The sequence below is a fragment of the Anomalospiza imberbis genome, unplaced genomic scaffold, assembly GCF_031753505.1.
Source record: "Anomalospiza imberbis isolate Cuckoo-Finch-1a 21T00152 unplaced genomic scaffold, ASM3175350v1 scaffold_68, whole genome shotgun sequence".
Lineage (NCBI taxonomy): Eukaryota > Metazoa > Chordata > Aves > Passeriformes > Viduidae > Anomalospiza > Anomalospiza imberbis.
In genome coordinates this window covers 161,921-181,350 of record NW_027100293.1, presented here as the reverse complement: position 1 = coordinate 181,350, position 19,430 = coordinate 161,921, and the positions used below count along the sequence as shown (strand labels likewise).

Sequence of the window (19,430 nt, the reverse complement as noted above, 5' to 3'; positions counted from 1 at the left end):
TGGCTGCAGGCAGTGTCGTTTTCTGGAGCCGTGGACAGAGACGTGGCTGGAAAACTTAACGGAGGAGGAAAAAACAGAGAAGGAGAAGGGCTCTTGTGAAGATTACACTGCCCTCCTGAGCGACACGGTCCAGGAGGAGATAGCAAAGGTGCAAGAAGACCCCATGCTGTTCTCCGATGACATTTTTTTCATTGAGCCAGTGGTAAGTGGTAGCTGCATTTTCCTCCTCTTCCTCCTCCCCCTCCTCCTCCTCCTCTCCCCCCTTCCTCCTCCCACCCACCCGGATGCGGTCACTCGGCAGATGCTCAGCTGGCCCGATGTGCTGGAGGAAGGATGTGGAGTTTTGGTGCAGCTGCAGAGCTCGCTGCTAAAAGTGTTTCTGCCCTGCAGGCTCAGGGCAGGGCTGGGAGCCTGACAAAGCCGAGCTCTGCTGCCAGGGCTCGAGCTCAAGGGCGCTCCGTGTGTGTCCTTGCAGTGCCCACAGGGAGCAGTTCTTGTAGGCAGGGGCTCCCCCGTGGTGCCTGGGGTTCAGCAGAGGGTGTTGGAGCTCTGCCAGTTCACATACTGACCTCAGGCTTGCCATGGTTGGCTGGGAAAAGGAGGCCAAATCCAGCCCAAGGTTGATCACAGAAATGCCAATCCCCTCCTGTAACCACGCCTTGCACTATTTCTGAGTGTCCCTTCCAGTGTCCTCTGAGAGCCTGGACACAAGGGTGGAAGGTTTAAATGGGCCTTTTGAGTTCTCCTGCACACACAGACAGAAAACCTTTTCCTTTTCTGCATGTGCAAGCAAACCACCACATCCTCCCACCAACCAGAGCCCTGATTGTGAGACCTGGCGTTGGGAGAGACAATAAATGCCTGGAGTCTGCACAGAGCAAAATCCCTTCTCATCTTGGAGTAAACCCCAGAATAATCCCCACCTCTGCTTCCTTTCAAAACAGGTTAAACGAATAGTTTTATTTCCAAGGAAGGGGATCATGGTCTCTTCCTGTGAAGAGCCACCAGTGCACAGTGGCAGTTACATCCCACTGTAGCTGACAGCAGCATGATGTGACCAAGGGCTTGTGTCAGAGCAGTAGCAATATTGTGGAGAGTGGGAGCTGATCAGCTGAGCATTGAGAGCTTCCAGCGGTGTGCTGAGCTGGGTTTGGAGTGTTTCCTTGGGCTCTTTGTGTTGTTCACTCATCACTGATGCTCTAAATAAAGGCTTGCAGGACTGTGGTTGAAAACAAGGAATGTGAAGTTTGAAGATAAATGTTTTGCTGTCCCTTTCTGTTTTAGGAAGGAGAAATCGGGCCGAATTGTTCGGCCGAAATCAAGGTGACCTTCAAACCCCTAGAGGCACTGGAGTACCAAAGTGTGGCTTACTGCAGCATCTCAGGTACAGCTCCTTTCCCCTGCCTCTCTCACCCTCAGTGCAGCCACGGTGCAAGCCTGAGCCCACTGGGCTCCCCTGTAACTGCTGGGAAGAGTCCCTGGTCAGCAGGGCAGTGCTGGCACATCCCCACTGGCCCTGCAGCTCCCAGGGAGTCTCCCGTGCAAGGCCAGGGCTCAGAACAGCCGTGTGTGGGTTACTGACCCCAGAACAACCCAGGCAGTGCAGGGAGAGGTTTTCATGCCATGGCTTTGCCAGCATTCCCTCAAAGGCCAAAGAGCTACAGAGCAGAACAGCTTTAGTGAACAAGCACTGAGCCCCTCTAGAGACCACTGACCTCCAGGATGGGTCCATTTGACATGGCTCCATCATCAGGTGGTAGGAGCTGAGTTAGAAATGTGCTCCCTGACCCTGGATCACTCCCACTGCCCAGACACCGCCAGACCAGAGTGGCTGAGCCCCGCTGAGCCCTGGGTGTTTGCGGAAGGAGCACCCTTGGCCAGCACCTGCTTCTGTCCCTGGGTGGGAGTTGTCACCTTGCAGCTCAGTCTGTGGAAATAGAACACAATGCTGAGTGCCAGAAGTTGAGGACTTTGGCAACAAAGTCGTGTGCTTCTGGGCCAGGTAGTTTGGCAATTGCCAAACTCTTCATGAGCTTTGTGCCTGCACTGAATGGAATTCAGAGCTCCTCTAAGTGCATGGGAAGGAAACCTCAGAATCATAGTAAGTTCAGGATGGAATGGACCTCAAAGGCCTCTGGGCAGGGACACCTCCCACTAGGTCAGGGAGCTCCAAGCCCATCCAGCCTGGCTTTGAACACTTTCAGGGCTGGAACCTCCACAGCGCCCCTGGGGAACCTGCTCCAGTGTCTCACCACCCTCTCAAAAATTTCTTTCCATTTCTACCCGTTACTCCTTGGCCTGTCACTAGAGGACATCAGAGATGTTTGAAACTCGGCAGACTGGTGGCTAGGATTGGAAACCAGCCCAAGGAATGGGTTAGAAATTGCAAGTCAGCCGCAAGGGCTATCTCCTGAGGGAACAGAAGGGTCCATATCTTCTCCTGCAGCATCAGGAGCCGGTTGCATCCAGCTCAGAGTCAGGGACTAGCATTGAGGCAGCCTGGAAAATGCAGTGTAACGGAGGGAATTATTGTACTGAAATGGACATCTCTCCCCAGGCTGTGAGAGCAGGCTGCCCCTGCGCCTCACAGGGGAAGGCCAAGGACCCTTGGTTGAACTCAGCTGTCGTACACTGAACTTTGGGAACATTTCTGTCAACACCCCCCACGTTTATGAGGTGAGCAGCAGGGCTTGGGATGGATCCTGATGGCTCCTGGTGGGGCTGTGGAATTCCTGCCAACCTGGGCAGTTGTGAGCAGGGAATATTTGATGTTCTGCTCAGATCTGGGGCCGTCTGAAAGGTGTGTCTGTTGTTCATGAAGCCCCAGTCCCTTCTCTGGGGATCAGCTGGGAGGCTTCCTGCAGAACAACCCTTGGCATGTGAAACCAACACTAGGTCAAAAAGCTGCATGTTCAGAGGCTTTTGTGGCAGTGGCAGACACAAGGCACCTTTGTACTGGGCTGCTCAGAAGCAGCTGGAACAACCTGGCTGTGTTTGAGCTTCAGTCCACTGCAAACAGCTTCCAGTCAAGTGTCTCCTGCTTATTCCTGGAAGCCACAGGAAAGCCATCCAGCTTCCTGGCTCAGTGCTGGCCCTTGCAAAGGGCTTGGGAGTTCTTTCCCTTGCTGGCCAGTCCCTCACCACACTTCACCTTGGTGCATCTCTGACTCCAGAAAGAGAAAAGTGCTCCTGGGAATAAAGCAAAGGATTTTTCTACCTATTTGCCTCCCCCACAATAGTGTCAAGTTTGAAAAAAAAACCCCAAAACAAAACAAACCAAAAAAAAAAAAAACAAAAAAAAAAAAACAACAAAGAGAGAGCAACTGAAAGAGGTGGAAAATGAGGCACTGCATCATGCCAGACACTTTCAAAAGCTTGGCTGTGGAAGGGAAAGACACGCTGAGTTTTCCTACCATAAGATGGTGCTGTCTATACATTTAGATGCTGATCCCTCATTATCAATGTATTGTTTTCATGACGTGGGAAAAGGTGAATGAGTAGATGGTACTGCTGGAGCTGTGCTGGCTGGGGCAGCAGCAGCTCTGTGGTGATTCACCACGCAGCTGCAATCACCCCACGTTCCTCTCAGGGCCAGGTCTGAATGAGCTTGGTGATGCTGACCAGAGGTGGAGTGCTCTGTGTCCATGGGATAACCCCAGGGTTATGGACTCCACCTCTGTGGAGTTACCACGGCTTTGCATGAAAACCCAAAGGCAGAACTTGTCCTGTTGTGGTTTTTTTGTTGCTTCTGCCATTCAGCAGCACAAAGCATCCTCTGCCTTTTCTGGGTGTGAATTGCATCATTAGACAACAACTCACGAGAAGGGAAGATTCCACATGTATTTCCATTTTGCTCTCTTGCTGCTGCAGGTGAAGCTGATTAACCAAGGAGCTATTGATGCTCCCTTCACCTATATCCCTTCAACTGCAAACGTGGGCTTCTGCTTCAAGTTTGCGCCTGAGGAAGGCATCATTGCACCTGGTGGGACCCAGACGATTCAGGTCTCCTTCAGTGCCAGCGTGCTGGGGACGTTTGAGGAAGAATTCCAGTTCAGTGTGGCTGGATCTCCTATGTCTGCGATCCTGACTATCAAGTAAGGACTCTGGGAGCTTGGTGGGCACATCTGTGGCTGTCTCTGGGACATCCCCCACCTACCTCATTTTGGGGTTGAGCAGAGCAGGTTGTGCAGGTGTTTCCTGAGGTCTTAATCTCTGCTTTGATCCTGGAATTGCCTTAGTGTGAGGATGCCTCCTGCCCTGTGTGGGTAACCTGGAGCTGGAACGACTCCTCCCTGCAGGGATCTCCCTCTGCCTTGGGCCATGGCAGGCAGTGGGATGGATCAGCTTTGGGCAGTAGCTGCTCTGGGATGTCCCCCCTGAACACCCAGCAAGGTCCCCAGGGCTTTGGAGGTGGGCCAGCCTGGGTGATTCTGCACCAGCAGCAGTGTTTGTAAAAAATCTTGTTAATAATCCATCCCAGATGGGCAGCAGCGGCCCCACCTCACCTCTCACGGCCATGCTGTGGGGCACAAGCCGTGCTCCCAGCTCCTGTGCACAGAGTGCTCCGCTACCTCCTTTCCACAGCTGGGAAAGGGCTGATGTGGGAGACAGGGAGCTGTGCAGCAGGAGCTGTCCCAAGGACTTGGGCGTCATCCCGTGGGCTGGTGCCACGGCAAGAGATAATCCTGGCCCAGCAGAAGGGAGAAGGGCTGATAACAGGGGAGGCAGAGCTCAGTCCTCAGGACCACAGCACATGAGGGCTTGTCCCTGCTAGCCTGAGCCACGTGCTGCTAGGATAACGTAGGGTAAGCAGGAGAGCTGATGCTGGCTGCTCTGGAGCTTTGGAGCTAGGCTGCTGCTGCTGGGAGGCACTGAATCGAGGCAGCAAAGAAATCAAAGCAATCTGCAGTGGATTACACCAATGAGATGAAGGACAGGGATTAAGAAAAAGAAAGTTATTACTTAGCAAGAGAAAAGTGGTGAGTAGGTCTGCCCACAGTAGAGAAACAAGTATGCTGGCTTTGGTTTTGGAGGAAAAGTGCTGCTTTTTTACTTTGGAAATCAAGAGGGAACCTTTCACCATCAAATAATTGATTCTCCTCTGTCCCTCCCCTAGATTGGTCATGGGGTTTTATTACATAAGCAGCTTTCTCCTTGAGCAAGGGCCTGTGCCTCTGTTGAGAGGTGCAGAGCAGAGCCAGTGGCAGTCCTGTGAATACAACAGAAGGCACAGTTCTTGATTTTTAACCAAAAGACACAGTGGGCATTGATTGGCATCAGCCATTAAATAAACTCGTGAGTGTTGTGCAGCTTCAAGTGCTGATTTCAGTGGATGTTGGTGACTTCTGGAGCCTGTCTGCTGAGTTCAAGGACAGGTGAGGTGGTGTGCTAGGTTCAGGACACCCTTGTTTGGCTGTTTAAGCTATTGCTCTTGGCTGTGCCAGCTGGTGCACTGGTGACAAGCTGGTCCTTTCCTCTAGGATTCATCTGTCCACTGTGTAGAACTGTTGCTGCTCTTTTCAGAGGGTGTTTGGGGCTCCCCTGGCTTCATGTCTCAAAACTCTGTCTGTAATGATTGTGTGGGTCAAAAGCTCCGGAGAAAGCTCCTCCATGGGAGCACCAGTTCCAGCTAGGAAGTAGCAAAGCAGGAAAGGCTGGTTACAGAGGTTTGTGGGGACACCTTTATGTCCATCACCTTACAGATGGGGAAACTGAGGCACGGAACCATGTCTGGGTGTGTGTTCAGGGTCCTTCATGGGACCACCAGCAACCCGGGGGCTTTTCCTGCCTGCCCTGTGCCCAAAGCCCCATCAGTGGCTGTTGGCTGCTGGCCGCTTGGCTTTAGCTGCCTCCTGTCCACACGGGCACTGTGCTGAGCACATGGCGGTGTGCTGATTTGAAACCTGCCCTGACACCAGGTTTTACACCCCCAAGCCACGACAGCCAAGACTTTGCTTTAATTCCCTTTAACCAAGCCATTTCCTCTTTGCTTTAATTCCCTTTAACCAAGCCATTTCCTCCTCTGTGCTCGCCATGGCAGGGGGTGTGTCACCAGACGGAGTTCACACTTCAACAAGCTCTTCAAGACTTCAAGACTTCAACACACTTCAACAAGCTCTTCAACACACTTCAAGAAGCTCTACTTCAAGGACACCTCCTCTGGTGAGTGCTCCCTGGGCTTGGACACAGCGTGGGGCATCTGTGCGTTCCAAAATGGAGCACTGGAACATAAAAGCATCCCTCACTCATGGTCTGCCACAGCAGCCTCTTCAGGGTGTGAACTCCAGGGCTGCTGGTGCCTCAGGTAGCCTTTTGCCATTGTGGGATCAGATAGAACCAAGGAATAGAAAGTCAGTGTTTTCTGGTGTCCCTGTCCTGGTTTAAAAGACAGATGTCTGCCAAGGAAGGCGGGAAACTTCCTGGAATGGAAAGATGACCTCTTCTCTCCAAATTATTACACCTTTAAATCACAGGGCTTCCAGGAAAAAATATGGGAAAAGGAATAACAGTTCTTTACTAGAATATATTGGCACAAACAACAGCACGATAACAGAAGCTTCCAACCCGCCAAGTACTGGTTTTCCCCTTTGGTGTAGTTATGATCACAGGCAGGAGGAGCTGTGGGCTCTGGCAGGGCAGGGAAAGCAGGAAGGAGACAAGGCAGGAAGGCAAGGCAAGGGGAAAGGGGAAAGTGGAAAGGGAAAGGGAAAGGAAGACAGGTTGGATCCCAGTGCTGAGCCGCAGCCAGGGCAGTCCCGGGGCCAAGCACACAACCTCCTGCAGCAGCACGCGGCCGACCTTCAATCCCCGAGCAGAAGGAAGGGAAGGTCTCCTCCCTGCCAAACCTCAAGTCCGACTTCACAACCGCCCACGGCATCACAGCACAGCTCCCAAAAAACCCTGAATGGAAAAGCCCATCCCCACAGCCAAAACCCCCTAAAACCCCTATCCCCCTTCCCAGACCAAGGGGAAAATTCACTCAAACCCTAACCCCATAACAACGAAGTTAATGAACTTTTTAAGAAAACGAATTACCTTTTGTGAGCTGATTCTTCCCCACCCTGCATCACCGCTGAGGCACTTGTTACGTTGCCTTTTGAATAAATTAAACAAGAAAAGCAACAGTAATCACAGTGGCCAGCATGGATGTGAACTCATGTTGACTCACTGTTTATGTATCTTGAAAACGGTGGGAGTGTTGGCAGCCTTTACAGGGAATTTTGCAGCTTGAATTCTCAGAGTAAATGCTCGGTCTGGGTGCACACTCATCACTGAGAGATAACTGGTGCTGGTTTGGGGCAGGTGAGGGAGCTCCTCCCCATCAGAGAGAGACAAGCTTGCAGTGTTCAGCAGGGCTAAGAGTGGGCATTTTCAAGGCTACAGTCTGGAATCGGTGTCGAAGGGAGCTAAGTGATGATTAACTCCTCGTGCAGCTTCTCGGTGAGCTGTAGTTCAGATAATAAAGAGCTAAAGTCCAATCACACTTTCATCCTACCAGGATACTCACACCAGGAGTCATGCCATAATTGGTGCCTAAATGGACATTTGTGTCCTTTTCCTAGGCTCTCTCCACACCAAGACCTGTTGCCTCACTGACACCTCCTCGGTGTCCCACATCGCCCTTTGGGGAGAAGCCCACTTCCCGAATCTCCAAATCCAGCCCAGCACCCTGGCGTTTGCGGGTGGCACTGAAGAAGTGCGCTCTCTGGAGATGACCAGCTGCAGCTCTCTTCCCGTCAAGTACCGCTGGTCATTGCGTCCGGTGGACAAGCTGGGGTATGTGCACCTTTGCCCTCTCCCTGAAGCTCTTCTTCCTGGTGCCCTGTTTGTACTTGGCAAAGAACAAAGCTGTTTGCCTAGGAGCTGACAAGTCTGTCAGCTTCTGGCTTTTCCTTGCTCAAATAACACTGACCAGCCATGGTCAGGCTGGATGCTCAGGGAAGAGGTTTTCCACCAATTTGGTGCTGCCTAGCCCCCACAGTGGTTCCCCTGGGAAGGAAAGCTGGGGTGAAAGCTGCTTTCTCAGACCTCTGTGGCCTGAGGCAATGTCCACCTTGATGAAGGCTCCTAGTCCCAGCTCCCACAGTGCTGCTGGAGGCCCTTCTGGCCCCTCTGCTTTGGGATGGGTCCTCTCTGCAGGAGCTGCTCTCTGCTCCTTGCCTTCCTCCCTTGCATTGTGCTGGAGGATGCCCAGAAAGTCCCAACACCAGAGAAAGAGCTACCTGGTGCCTGAGCTGATGCTGAACATCTTGTTACCTTCCCTTTCCTTCTTTTCTGAGACAACTCCTTTACTGGCAGAACGATTTCTTTCCTAGGGGTCAGCCTTCATTCTTCACTCCCTTTTTTTGTGACACTTGTTACTCATTTTGACTTTTCCCCTGCAACATGTCCCTTATGGGTTCTGAACTGCTTGACAGCAGGACTTGTTCATCACATCATCTCCTATCCCTGCCTCCCAAAGAGTTTCTGCTTTAGAGTGAAAAATGTCGTTGTCTGGGCACCATAGTCCTGGGAAGTTGCTTCAAACCATTCATTAAAACTAAAGACAGTGGAAGAGATGATTAGGGATCTCTTGGGGGTTATGGTGAGACTGCCCCTCATCCAGAAATGAAACCCAGCCTTAGGTAACAAGCCACAAAGCTAAAGGCAGTGATTCTTTGGGGAGCAGGTCATTACAGGCCCTGAATGCCTGTCTGGGAATGGAGCACCCAGGTCGTGTTTGGCTGTGTGGGGAGCACTTGCAGCTCAGCAGGGTGACAGGCAGGCACGGCTCGACTGTGTCCCTCACGTGCCATTAGAAACACAAGCAGAGTTGCCCCGAGCACCTGCTTCAATTTAAAATGGGGAATGTGACCTGAGTCACCTGGGAGTGTTGGAAAATGTCAACCAAGCCCCCCAGCACTGTCAGGGAAACATTCCTGATAAATACCTGGTGGAGCTGCAGAGTTTCTGGCGTTAGGCCCTGGGGTTTGCTGGGCTGGCTCGTCACTGGCCGGGTCTGCCCCTCGGTGCCTCAAATCTCACCTTTCTGCTTTCCTTCTCTGTCTTTCCCTCTCCCACTGTGCTTTTTGCATCCCCACAAGGTGTTAATCCCTGTCCTCTCTAGTTGCTCAATGCAAGCAGTTGCAGCTGCTGCACCGCTGCTCCCTCAGTGTCATCCCTGGGCTGCCTTTAGAACAGACCTGCTCCAGCCTGGAGTGGGAAGGGCTGGATCAAACCATTTCTCAGTTCAACGGGCCAGCACCCACCCAGGGGCTGCATCCTGACCAGGAGCTGCTCGTGCAGGTGTCCCTTCCTCCCTCCCACTGCAGGTCCCTGTTCACAGTTCTGTTGTTTTCCAGATATGAGCTTTACCCACCTAAATTCAAACCCCAGCCACCAAAGGAGCAGAGAACCTCTTTGGATTGCTCGGCATATAAAAGGAGATTCAAGATTAGAAAGGAGGAGGCAGGCAGAGCCCTGAAAGAAGTGCAGGATTTTGCCCAGTCTTTAGGAGCAGAGGTAGATTTTCTTGTAAACCTACTGCTTGTGTTGCCTCCCCAGCTTGCCACCAACAAGTCACCCTTGTGCTGACCTCCCCTTTTGCTGCCCTGCTGTCCTGTGCCCTGACAGTGCCTGTGGCTGGGTATGGGGTGTGTGGGAGGGAGAAACAGGACAGTTTTCCTTGGAGAAGCCTGCTCAGATCCTACAGACCTGTGTTGAGTGTGGGATTTTTTTTGGCCTGGTTTTCGTCACAATGTAAGATGAGGCTTTTATCTGCATCATGATGGTAAGACCTCCAGCTTCCTTCCCAGAGCAAGCAGTGCTGAGTCCTGATCTCCATGTACCCTCTTCCCAGCCCAGCCAGACTACCTGTTTCCAGGCCTCTGCTTTCACCCGAGAGCTGGTATTGCACTGGTGGCCCTGAAGCTGTCTTACAAACCGAGGCTTTGCCACGTGGCTGTCTCTTGCTCCTGGTGTAGAAAATGGCTTGCTTTTCAGGTGCTGCCACAAGCTCCTGAAGCCCCTCACCTCCCACTAGGGTTGGCAGGAATCGCGTCCTCCGTGGATGTACCGCACGCTCCCCTCGAAGCGGAGAAGAGGGAATGTGTCTCACTTGCCCATTGTCAGTGTGGCAAGCAGGGCTGTAGCTCCCACTCCCACTGGTGGCCCTCAGCACTGCCCACAGAGGGGCCTCACGTCCCTCCAGGCCCATCACCAAGTGCTGCTGAAGCCACTGGTTGTTGGAGAGGCCGTGCAGGACATGTAGGGCTGCCCAAGGATGCTGTGCAGCACCTGTGGAGGGCTTTGCTCCCCCTGGACCTCATCAGGTGGTCCATAGGAAATTTGTGCAGGAGCTTTTGCTGAGGCACCTGGAGAAAGCAGGCTATAAATCAGAGAGAGAGGGGAAAAGCCTCAGGAGCCAGATGAGCTGGGCTGGAGTCCTTTGCTCAGCTCCAAGAGCTCTCACTCTGAGTCTCCTCCTTTTCTAAAAGCAGTAAGAAATGCTTTTTAAAGGCAAGTTGTGCATCAGAGAGAATTTCTACTGCCAGGAGACATCCCGGTTCACTTTAATGTAGTGTATTAGTTATTGCATTGATCCGTGAGTATGGGAGAAGATTTTCCCCATGGTCCCTCCACTGGTCAGTGGCACGGAAGCAGGATGAGATCAGGGTGATTCCGGCTGTATTTGGGGAATAGGCCCCTCTGGCTACAGCTGCACTTTGCTCCAAGATGCTCTTCTGCATCCATGTCCGTGCTCAACACCTCAGTCTCTGCTGTCCTCCATCCAGGCTTTCAGCATCCTGCCGCTGTCAGGTGTGCTGCAGCCAGGACAGAGCCAGAAGGTCTCCTTCAGCTTCTCCGGCCACCGCGACGTCCTCGGCAGTGTGAAGGCGCTGTGCCACGTGGAGGGAGGCCCCACCTACGAGGTGGGGCTGATCGCCTCACGCGTCAGCTACTCCCTGAGCCTCCAGGAGATCAACTGTGGCTCTCAGGTACCACACACGGCCCCTGGCACAGCTCCTTGCCCTAGAACCACGGCCAGCGGGTTCCTGCCCACCTCGGCCCAGGGCTCCCTCCCCTTCCCAGCCCCTTTGTTGGCTCTGGGGCTTGGAAGTTCAACCTTTGAGGGACACACCCGGCATCCAAGCTGGTTTAGAATGGCCATCTCCAAAAATGTTGGGAATGCCTCTTTTTCAGGGTACCTAACAGTGCCTCCTGGGCCAGGCAGGGTCCCAGTGGGGGTGCTCTGAGGGGTGTGTCCCTGAGACATCCCTCTGCTGATCCACGCCTCAAGCCTGACCCCCAAGGAGATGCTCTTGTCCAAAGCTCTTGCTTGATCCACAGATAATCCAGGGAAGAAGTTGGGCTTGCAGTCACTATAGCTGGAGAGACTGTCCCAGAATAATCCCCTCTTCACTCTTTTCCAGTTGAAAGCCCACAGATATTTCCAGCTGCTGGCCCTGTCTGTGTAGCCCTGTGTGACTCCCTTGTTGCATGTGTGTTGCTTGCCAATACTTGCATGCAGGTGCCTTTTCTCCTGGAATGCCTCGGTGCTGTCTCTGTTTCTCCTGGCTGTTGGTGACCCCTCAGAGTGCAGAGGGCCTGTGTCCCCTGGTTCATTCATTGCTGGCCCTCACATGGTTGTTACCGCACCTCTGTGTGCTGCCAGAGCTCCCTGGTCCTGTGCAGGTGCCCTGTGCCTGGGGGTTCCCCAGGTTCCCAAGTGCCCCCATCTCCTCCCTGGTCCCTGCTCCCACGATGTGTCTGCTTCCAACCCCAGGAGAGAGGAAGGAGGTTCCCAGCAGCAGGCCTGGGTCTGTAACTTCCCGCTCCTGTGCCTTCTCTCCAGATGTTTAACGAAATTGGTCACAGCACGGTCACCCTGGAGAACACTGGCAGGATTGAATTCAAGTGGGTGCTAAACCCTAGCCCTGCAAGCCAGCATCTGCCTGGCGTGTTTCTGGTCAAGCCCACCACTGTAAGTAGCACAAGTGACCGACCCCAGCCCTGTGCCAGGTGGCCCAGGAGAGTGTTAAAGGGAGAAAAGAGGGGCAGGGAAAGGGGGAAAGAAGTCAGAGGGGAAAACACAAACCCAGCCATGAGAGAGAGAGGGCTGTAAGCAATTTCTGCTGGGGGCAGAGAAGGTCATACAAGGGCTCTCCTGATAGACTCCCCCACAGCTGTGGCTGGTGGGTGGCTCTGCTGTCAGAGGCAGACACCGGCGGGAGGCACGAGTGTGTTGGTCACTGTCCTGTCCTGCTGTCAGGGGAGTAGAGGAGAATTCTTTTTGGCAGATTTCTCGGACGAAAATAAGGCACAAACACAGCAAGTACTATATCTGAAAATTGTGTATTGATAAAGAGAGGGTATGGTCCTGACCAGAAAGGGATAGAAGAGAGAGCAGAGAGAGACAATGAGAAACGGAGAGAGTAACAGAGGACAGGGACAGAGTGTTACCGCTGGAACCCTGGGAGGCTCTGTCGGCGTCCTGCTGGGCAGATGGAGCAAGTGTGCTGCCAGCCGCGCTGTGAAAAACACGTTCACTCTCCTGTGAACGTGTAAAAAGGTTAATAAAGGACAATGGGAGACAAGGACCTTAGAGCAAAGGTTATTACAGCCGGGTGCATCTTGGCACTCAGCCAAGAGCACCCTGTTACCTTCGGGGATCCCCCTTAAGCACCTTTTCCCTTACATCAGCCTGTTGCATATTCATAGACTCTAATGCATGGGAAACTTTTTCCCTAAACTAGTTTACATGTTCTAAGAGTTGCTTAGCATGGCTCCTCCTTGAATCTGCCCTTTTTGGAGCGTGTGGATTCCTTGGCTGTTGTTTCAGTCCTTTTTTGTCATTGTCTTCAGTTTTGGCCATGGCCCACGCTGTCTGCAAGACGGTGAGTGCTGATAGTTGGCAGATCTGTAGCAGGTGTCTTCACATGTTCATCGTATGCTATCCCATCCAAGCAGGCATTTTAACCCAAGCACACTTAAATCAGCTATTTCACCAAGCTTAATTAACAACAGATATAAAAACGATATCTTTACAACACAGTTGCTTGAACATGACACATATAAAATCCATTTTCATATTTTTCTTGGAGTCAGCGGAGCGCCAGCTTGCCGTGGCGAGCGGGGAAGCGGCGACAGCAGGGTAGACAGACAGGGAAGAAGTGGCTCTGCAGGGAGCCAGGCCCTCCAGGTGCTCCCAGCCCAACAAAAAATAACCAAAAATGGCAGGGGAAAACTGTCAGTGGTAGCTGCTTTTATGTGCTAAGATTCCTCCTGTTACAGATACAAATTATAATATTGGCTTTTCGCAAATATTAATATCGAGCGCGACCCCCCCCATGCGGGGAGTAACGCGCTCTGACTCTGTGTTGTAGAAGGCTGAATAATTGCTCTATTCTATCATCTTATACTATATTGTACTAGAACTATATCATAGTAAAAAGATACTAAAGAAAACCCTGTGGCTGTCTCCAGACAGTCACGACACAGCTTTGGCCCAACTGGCCAATCAATCCAAACAACCATCACCGGTGTCTAATTAACAAATCTCTCCTTGGTAAACAATTTCCATAACACATTCCACACATGCCAAACAACAGGGGCAGCAAATAGAGAGAATTGTTTTCTTCTTTCTCTGAGCTTTCTCACTGCGTCTCACAACTTCCAGGAAAAATCCTGGGAGAGAGAATCATGTCTCTCTCTGTTCAGAGAATGTGAATACCACATATTTAAATGGATTTTATATGTGTGGTGTTAAAGTCACTCTCTTATAAAGATGTAGTTTGTATTTCTGCTGCTACTTAAGCTTAGACATAGTAGTGAAATAGCTATGCTTGTGTTAAAATGCCTGCTTGGATGGGATAACATCCACTGAACACAGGATGAGGACACCTGTACAGATCTGCCAACGATCAGCACTCATCCTCAGAAGGCAGTGAGGACCAAGGCCCGAACTGGAAGGGATAAAGAGAAGGAGCCAAACCCCAGCCAAGGAACACGCATGCCCTAAAAATGCAGACCCAAGGAGGGGCCATGTAAAATAGTTCCTGGAAAATGTAAACTAGTTTATGGATACGCATAAGGGTTATGAATATGCAGCAGGCTGATGTAAGGGCAAAGGTATTTAAGGGGGATCCCCAAAGAGAACAGGCACCCGCCTGTAATAACCTTTGCTCTGGGGTCTTTATCTCTTATTGTCCTTTATCAAACTTTTTAAATCTTCACAGTAGAGTGAACGTGTTTTTCACACTCCCATAACTCAGCCCTTTTAGGAAGACTTGGTCAGGTGGGCAAAGTTCTCCTGGGCTCGGGGTCTGCCCGCCTCCAAGGGGGAGGTCGCTTGCAGCCCCCCAGACACGGAGCCTGCCTGCATTGTCTGCCAGCAGCCTCCTTTACACGTGGGATGTGTTAGGGCTCCCAGCACGTGGACAGCCCCTACAGTAATTTTTCACCCCATGTCAGAAAATGGATTTATAGCAGATGCTGAGGCATAACTAAAAATCTAATTGGTTCCTCACAGTCACTCTGGGGACCCCGACGGCTGAGGTCTCAGTCTGTGCTGGCACTGGAGCGTTTCTGAGGGTCACCTTAGCCAGGCTGTGTGATCACACAGGACATTGTCCTTGGCCCTGCCTCCCCACTGCCAGCTGAGCACCACTTACGTGTCCCTTGCTAGGCTTGCTGCTCCCTGCCTCCTCCAGCTTTGCTGCTGTGCAGCGGCTTTGTGGGGCAGTGAGGGGGCCAGGGAGCAGCGGGGCTGGAAGAGCAAGGAGAAAGATTAGCAGCATCCCACCACTGCCCAAGCTTCTCCGTCCTGCCTGGATGTATTTGAGCCGAAGCAGCACTCCTGCCTTTGTCCCTCCTTGCAGTGGGAAGAGGAAGCCAATTGGCTTTGCCATTTCTGCATGCCTGTCTCCTACACGGGACGAGAGGAGCTGCTGGCCCTGCTGAGAGCAGGGACTTCTCCTCCCCAGCAGCAGCAGAAGAGCCTTTTTTTGATGAGGCAGGCTCTTGCTGGCAGAGGGCAAAGCCCATTAGCAGCAGAGCTGTGCTGGCATCAGGCTGTGCTGGGGCTGCAGCCTTGTGAGCCCTGTGGAAGACACACGGCACCCTGGGGTCGGAGGCTTGACCTTTTGGGCACAAGGAAGGTGGAAGCTGTGAGAAACAACAGCCACTCCCCAGTTAAAATTTAAAGAAAATTTAATAAGGGACAATAGGGGACAAAGTCAATAAAGCAGAAGTAACAGCGCTGGGTTAGCTTAGCTAACAGCTTTAAGAGGGTTAACAGCTTAGCTGCAGCCAGAGGCACACCAGTGCACACAGCAGCACCCCTTATATCCCCTGGGTATTGCATCAGCCTAATACATATTTATAAATGGTTATATATATTCAAAAATTTTAACATAGTTCCTCCTCTGTCCCACCTTTATGGAGCATGTGCAGTTGTCCTAGTGGTGGTTATTTGTTACTTTTCAACATATTCAACAGGTTTCCATTCCTTCACTATTAAATGTTAAATTTAATATTATATATATGTTATAAACTAATATGATATAATTTGTATCTATGTGTGTTATATACTTTTAATATATGTTATAAAATATTATATATATTATATCTATGTTATAATTTAACATTATATAAATGTTAAATGTTAATATTACAACAACTCTTCACCAACATTGGTATCACAACACAACATTCGCATTAAAAGAACTCTAAACTTTAGCAAAACTTCTTTTACAAAAGTCAGCATTATAAACCACGTAGTATTTACTCTAAGAGTTGTGAAAGCCAGCACTGTAATGCATTTATCACACAGGTGATGTGGTCTGATGGTTTCTTCTAGATGAGACTCTGTGTCCTCAGCCTGTCTGTCCACTGAGCCATCTCCCATCAAACACTCTGATGCATTCCCTCCCTCTTCTCCTGTCCCTGCAGGGCTCCATTGCACCTGGCGAGAAGCAAGTGCTGAAATTCTCTTACATGCCAGGATTACCAGGAGCTTTCAGCAGGATTTATCAGCTTAAAGTGGGTGACCTGGACCCAAAAAATATCCTCCTGAAAGGAGAAGCGTCCTTTCCCATGATCACTGTGAACCTGCCCTGGAACGCCAAAGGTGGGCACTGCCTGTCTGCCCCCAGGAAGGGCCCCTCTGGTTTTGTTCCCTACCAAATGCCCATGGGGCAGCTCATGCCAACCTCCACCGAGCCTGGAGGGTTGCAGGACTCCCAGACCAAGTCAAGCCCCCTGGTTGCTTCATGAGTCTTGAGCAGAGGATCCCATGTGGGCTTTGTCCCAGGAACCATCCTGCAGAGCTTGCCAGCACATCTGGCAGGGTCCTGAAGGATGACGGCTAGACTGAAGGGCTTGGGAAAGCTGTAAGAGGGGCTGGCAGGGCTTCAGGCAGGGCTTCAGGCAGGGTTGGATTTGTGTGACATTGCAGGGGACGAGATGCTCCTCTGTGGGGAGGGAGAGAACATGAGGATTCAGAGAGCAGCAGCAGCATCCACTTCCCGTAGATGGCTTGAGGGCTTCTTTCTGGAAGAAACCAATGTTGGGAGGTGGGGACTTGCCAGCTTAAATGGGACTGGCACTTTGCTCACACTTCTCTTTGTGGATGTTTTCTTCCTTCAGAAAATGAAAAAGATGAGAAGCCACTGAAACAGCATGTAAAACACCCGCAACAGTACAGTCAGAGGAATAAATCAAAAGTTGTTCAGAAGACTCAGAGCCTGAAGACTGAGACCTTGAAATCTCAGACCCTGACAACTCAGACTCCAAAGACTCAGACCTCGGTGACTCGGGATCCAAAGACTCAGGACCTGAAGCCCCGTGTTCTTGGCTCTGGCACTGTAGTAAGAACAGCTGCAGCCCCGTTTGGCACACACCACCCTCCCCGTGTCACCTGAGCCCCTTGCAGCCCACAGCACCTTCCCGGTGCCCTGATGGCACCTGGGACCTCCCTGCCCACCTACAACCTTGTGTCACCTCAGCATTGCCCCTAGGGCTGCCACTCTGGTCATGGTCTCTTCTGGGGCTGCACCAGCTTCCTGGCTACCCCAGGGAGAGGTCCTGAGGGCCATGCTCCAGGGATGGTGACTTGAAGGAGATGCAGGTCATTGCTGGGGAGTCTGTTGGTCCCAACCCAAGCCCTGCCAGAGTTACAGACCTTAACAGCAGCTGCCTGATTGTGGCCTGGGGCTGTGCTGGTGGTGCTCATCTCCAGGAGGCACCAGCTTGGTCCTGGTTCCCTTTCAAGACAGTTTTTGTCCAAGCTGCCTTGGTACTGGCTGGGGGCAGGCCAGTGTCTGGAGCTCTGGAAGGTTCCTGGCTGGTCTGTCTGCCTGGCCAGAGCAGCTTTGCTAACAGTGTCTGAGCAGGCAAAGATGCTGGAGTTACTTCCCTGGAGATGAGGTCCTGCCTAAGAGAGCAGGAGGTGTCACAGACACTGAGCAGCCAGACAGGAGGACCCCACACCCCCTCTCAACTGGAGCAGGGTGGGATCCTTTCTCAGGTGCAAGCTGGGCCTTGGGAAGGACCTTTGCTAAGCAGCCACTGTCTTCCCTTTCCTCAGCCAAGCCCTCAGCTGCAGGTGAACACGGTGAGGATGCTGATAGAGAAGGCTGCTCTGGAGCTGCAGAAAAAGCTCACATGCCATCCCCTGAAGAGCAGGTTCCCTGACAAGCAGCTGTGCCAGAGTCTTGTCAAGTGAGTAGGGACTCCCATCCCCATCTCCAGGTACCCCGTGGGGAGCACCCAGCCGTGTCCCCTTCTCCTGAGAGCTCCTTGGGCCTGCAGAGCTGGGAATAGCCTGGACTCCAGAAAGGGTCTGGTCCCGGTGGCTGTGACACGCTACGTGGGAGCAGCAAAGTGTCCTCCCTTCCCCAGCACCACGCTGAGCTTTGGACTGCTCAGCTCCCCACAGGTGTGGGGTTCTGTCCCTGGAGCTGGGGGACCCAGTGCAGACCTTCACGCCCTTCCAGACAGCATAAATTCTGTCCCTGCTGGCTAGCTCTGAAACAGACAGCTCCCAGCTGATGTCTTGGTTCCAACTAACAGAGCACACTCAACAAAAGGAGAAGTGAACCACACATGTCAGCAAACCCTTTAAAACCCCAAAATCAGATGGTTTGAATCCTGGTGGGATGGCAGGACTTATCTAGGTAACTTGGTGGGTCCCTTTGCACCATCATGATGCAGCACAAGCACCAGAGGCTTCAATTCAGGAAGCAGAAGCTCTGCAGAACAGATCATGCGATCTGGTTGCAGAACAAAGGAGATTTCCTCTGCAGGCAAATCATATTCCTAGGCCCCAAAACAATTTCAGGCTCAGGCTGTACACCAGGCTAAGCAGTTTCACTGAGAGCAGTGGAGGACCAGTGGACTCACCTGTGCTGGTTTTTCATGGCAGAGCAGCTGTGGCCATTTTAAATAATTTTATTTTCAGGTACCATTAGTAGCTGATACAACCTAGCATCTGTATTCCTCCTGGCTTCCCAAACTCTTTGCCAGGTGGTCAGGCCATGGGTTTCATGGGCTTGAGCTGAGTTTTTACAGCAGTGAAGAAAGAAATAGCCACTTTAAATATGGCTGTCCTCTTGGACATGCAGCCAGGCTGTGGTTTAAGGACTGTCCTTACTCCTCCTTGCAGAGTTGAGCTGCCCGAGTATGTTCTGGACATGGGCACTGTCCTAAAGGGTTTCACTGGGAGAAGCACTCTGGAGATCAGCAACCCTGGGCAGATGCCAGTGTCCTTCCAGGTCGATGAATCTGTCCTGCAGGACACAGGTAAGCAGTGCTGGAGACCCTTCCTGTGGCCTTGAAGGAGGTGTCTCAGACAGATTAGCTGAAGCCACTGAACCTGGGGAGGTTTTTGAGCTTTTTCTTCTCAGTGCCCCTGCTGGGAGCTTTAGAAGCAGAACTCTCCTGGCCAGCCATGCCCAGGGACCTCTCCTGGCCTGCCTGTGATTGCCCTAATGCTTCAGTGCAGGGGCCAGATGGGCTCATCACCCTGGTGACCTCTCAGCATCTTCTGCCCTTGGCTCCCACGAGCATCAAGCTTCTTTGGGCACTCTGTGGGCTTGTTTTGGCAACCAGTGGGGTCTGCTGTGTTTTGGAAATGCTTTGTTTGGAGTTCACAGTGTCACAGCACTTGTGGTCAGCCTTTATTGAGGAAACAGCCTGTGAGATCCTCTGGTGGATCAAAAGAGGCTTCCAGAAGAGGCCTTGAGGCAAGGCTGCGCTTCCATCACAGTGGCTCACTGTGTCTGAGGGGTGTTCAGGTGCACTCCAGGTTTTTATCCAGGTCACAGCACGGCGTGGGGCTTTCCCCAGACCTCTCAGCCAGGACACCTGTAAGGCCTTAACGTGCTCATGGCACATTTCGTGTTCCTCGTGTATCTCAGCTGCTTTGTTTTCATCTGTTCCAGGTTTCAGCG

General features: G+C 52.0%; 2 protein-coding genes across 2 annotated transcripts; both read left to right on the top strand.

Moving 5' to 3' along the window:
* On the top strand, window positions 1-4,178 carry LOC137467548 (hydrocephalus-inducing protein-like). Its single transcript, XM_068179042.1, has 4 exons — window positions 1-202; window positions 1,285-1,384; window positions 2,558-2,676; window positions 3,871-4,178. The coding sequence occupies exons 1-4, from the start codon at window positions 164-166 to the stop codon at window positions 4,096-4,098; spliced, it is 486 nt and encodes a 161-aa protein (XP_068035143.1). The 5' UTR covers window positions 1-163; the 3' UTR covers window positions 4,099-4,178.
* Window positions 4,179-5,726: 1,548 nt separating this feature from the next.
* Window positions 5,727-16,254, top strand: LOC137467554 (hydrocephalus-inducing protein-like). The gene is made up of 7 exons (XM_068179047.1): window positions 5,727-5,734; window positions 6,041-6,162; window positions 7,563-7,776; window positions 9,342-9,501; window positions 10,653-10,976; window positions 11,834-11,962; window positions 15,931-16,254. Exons 1-7 carry the CDS (start codon window positions 5,727-5,729, stop codon window positions 16,252-16,254), a joined length of 1,281 nt encoding a protein of 426 aa, XP_068035148.1.
* The last annotated feature ends 3,176 nt before the right edge of the window (window positions 16,255-19,430 follow it).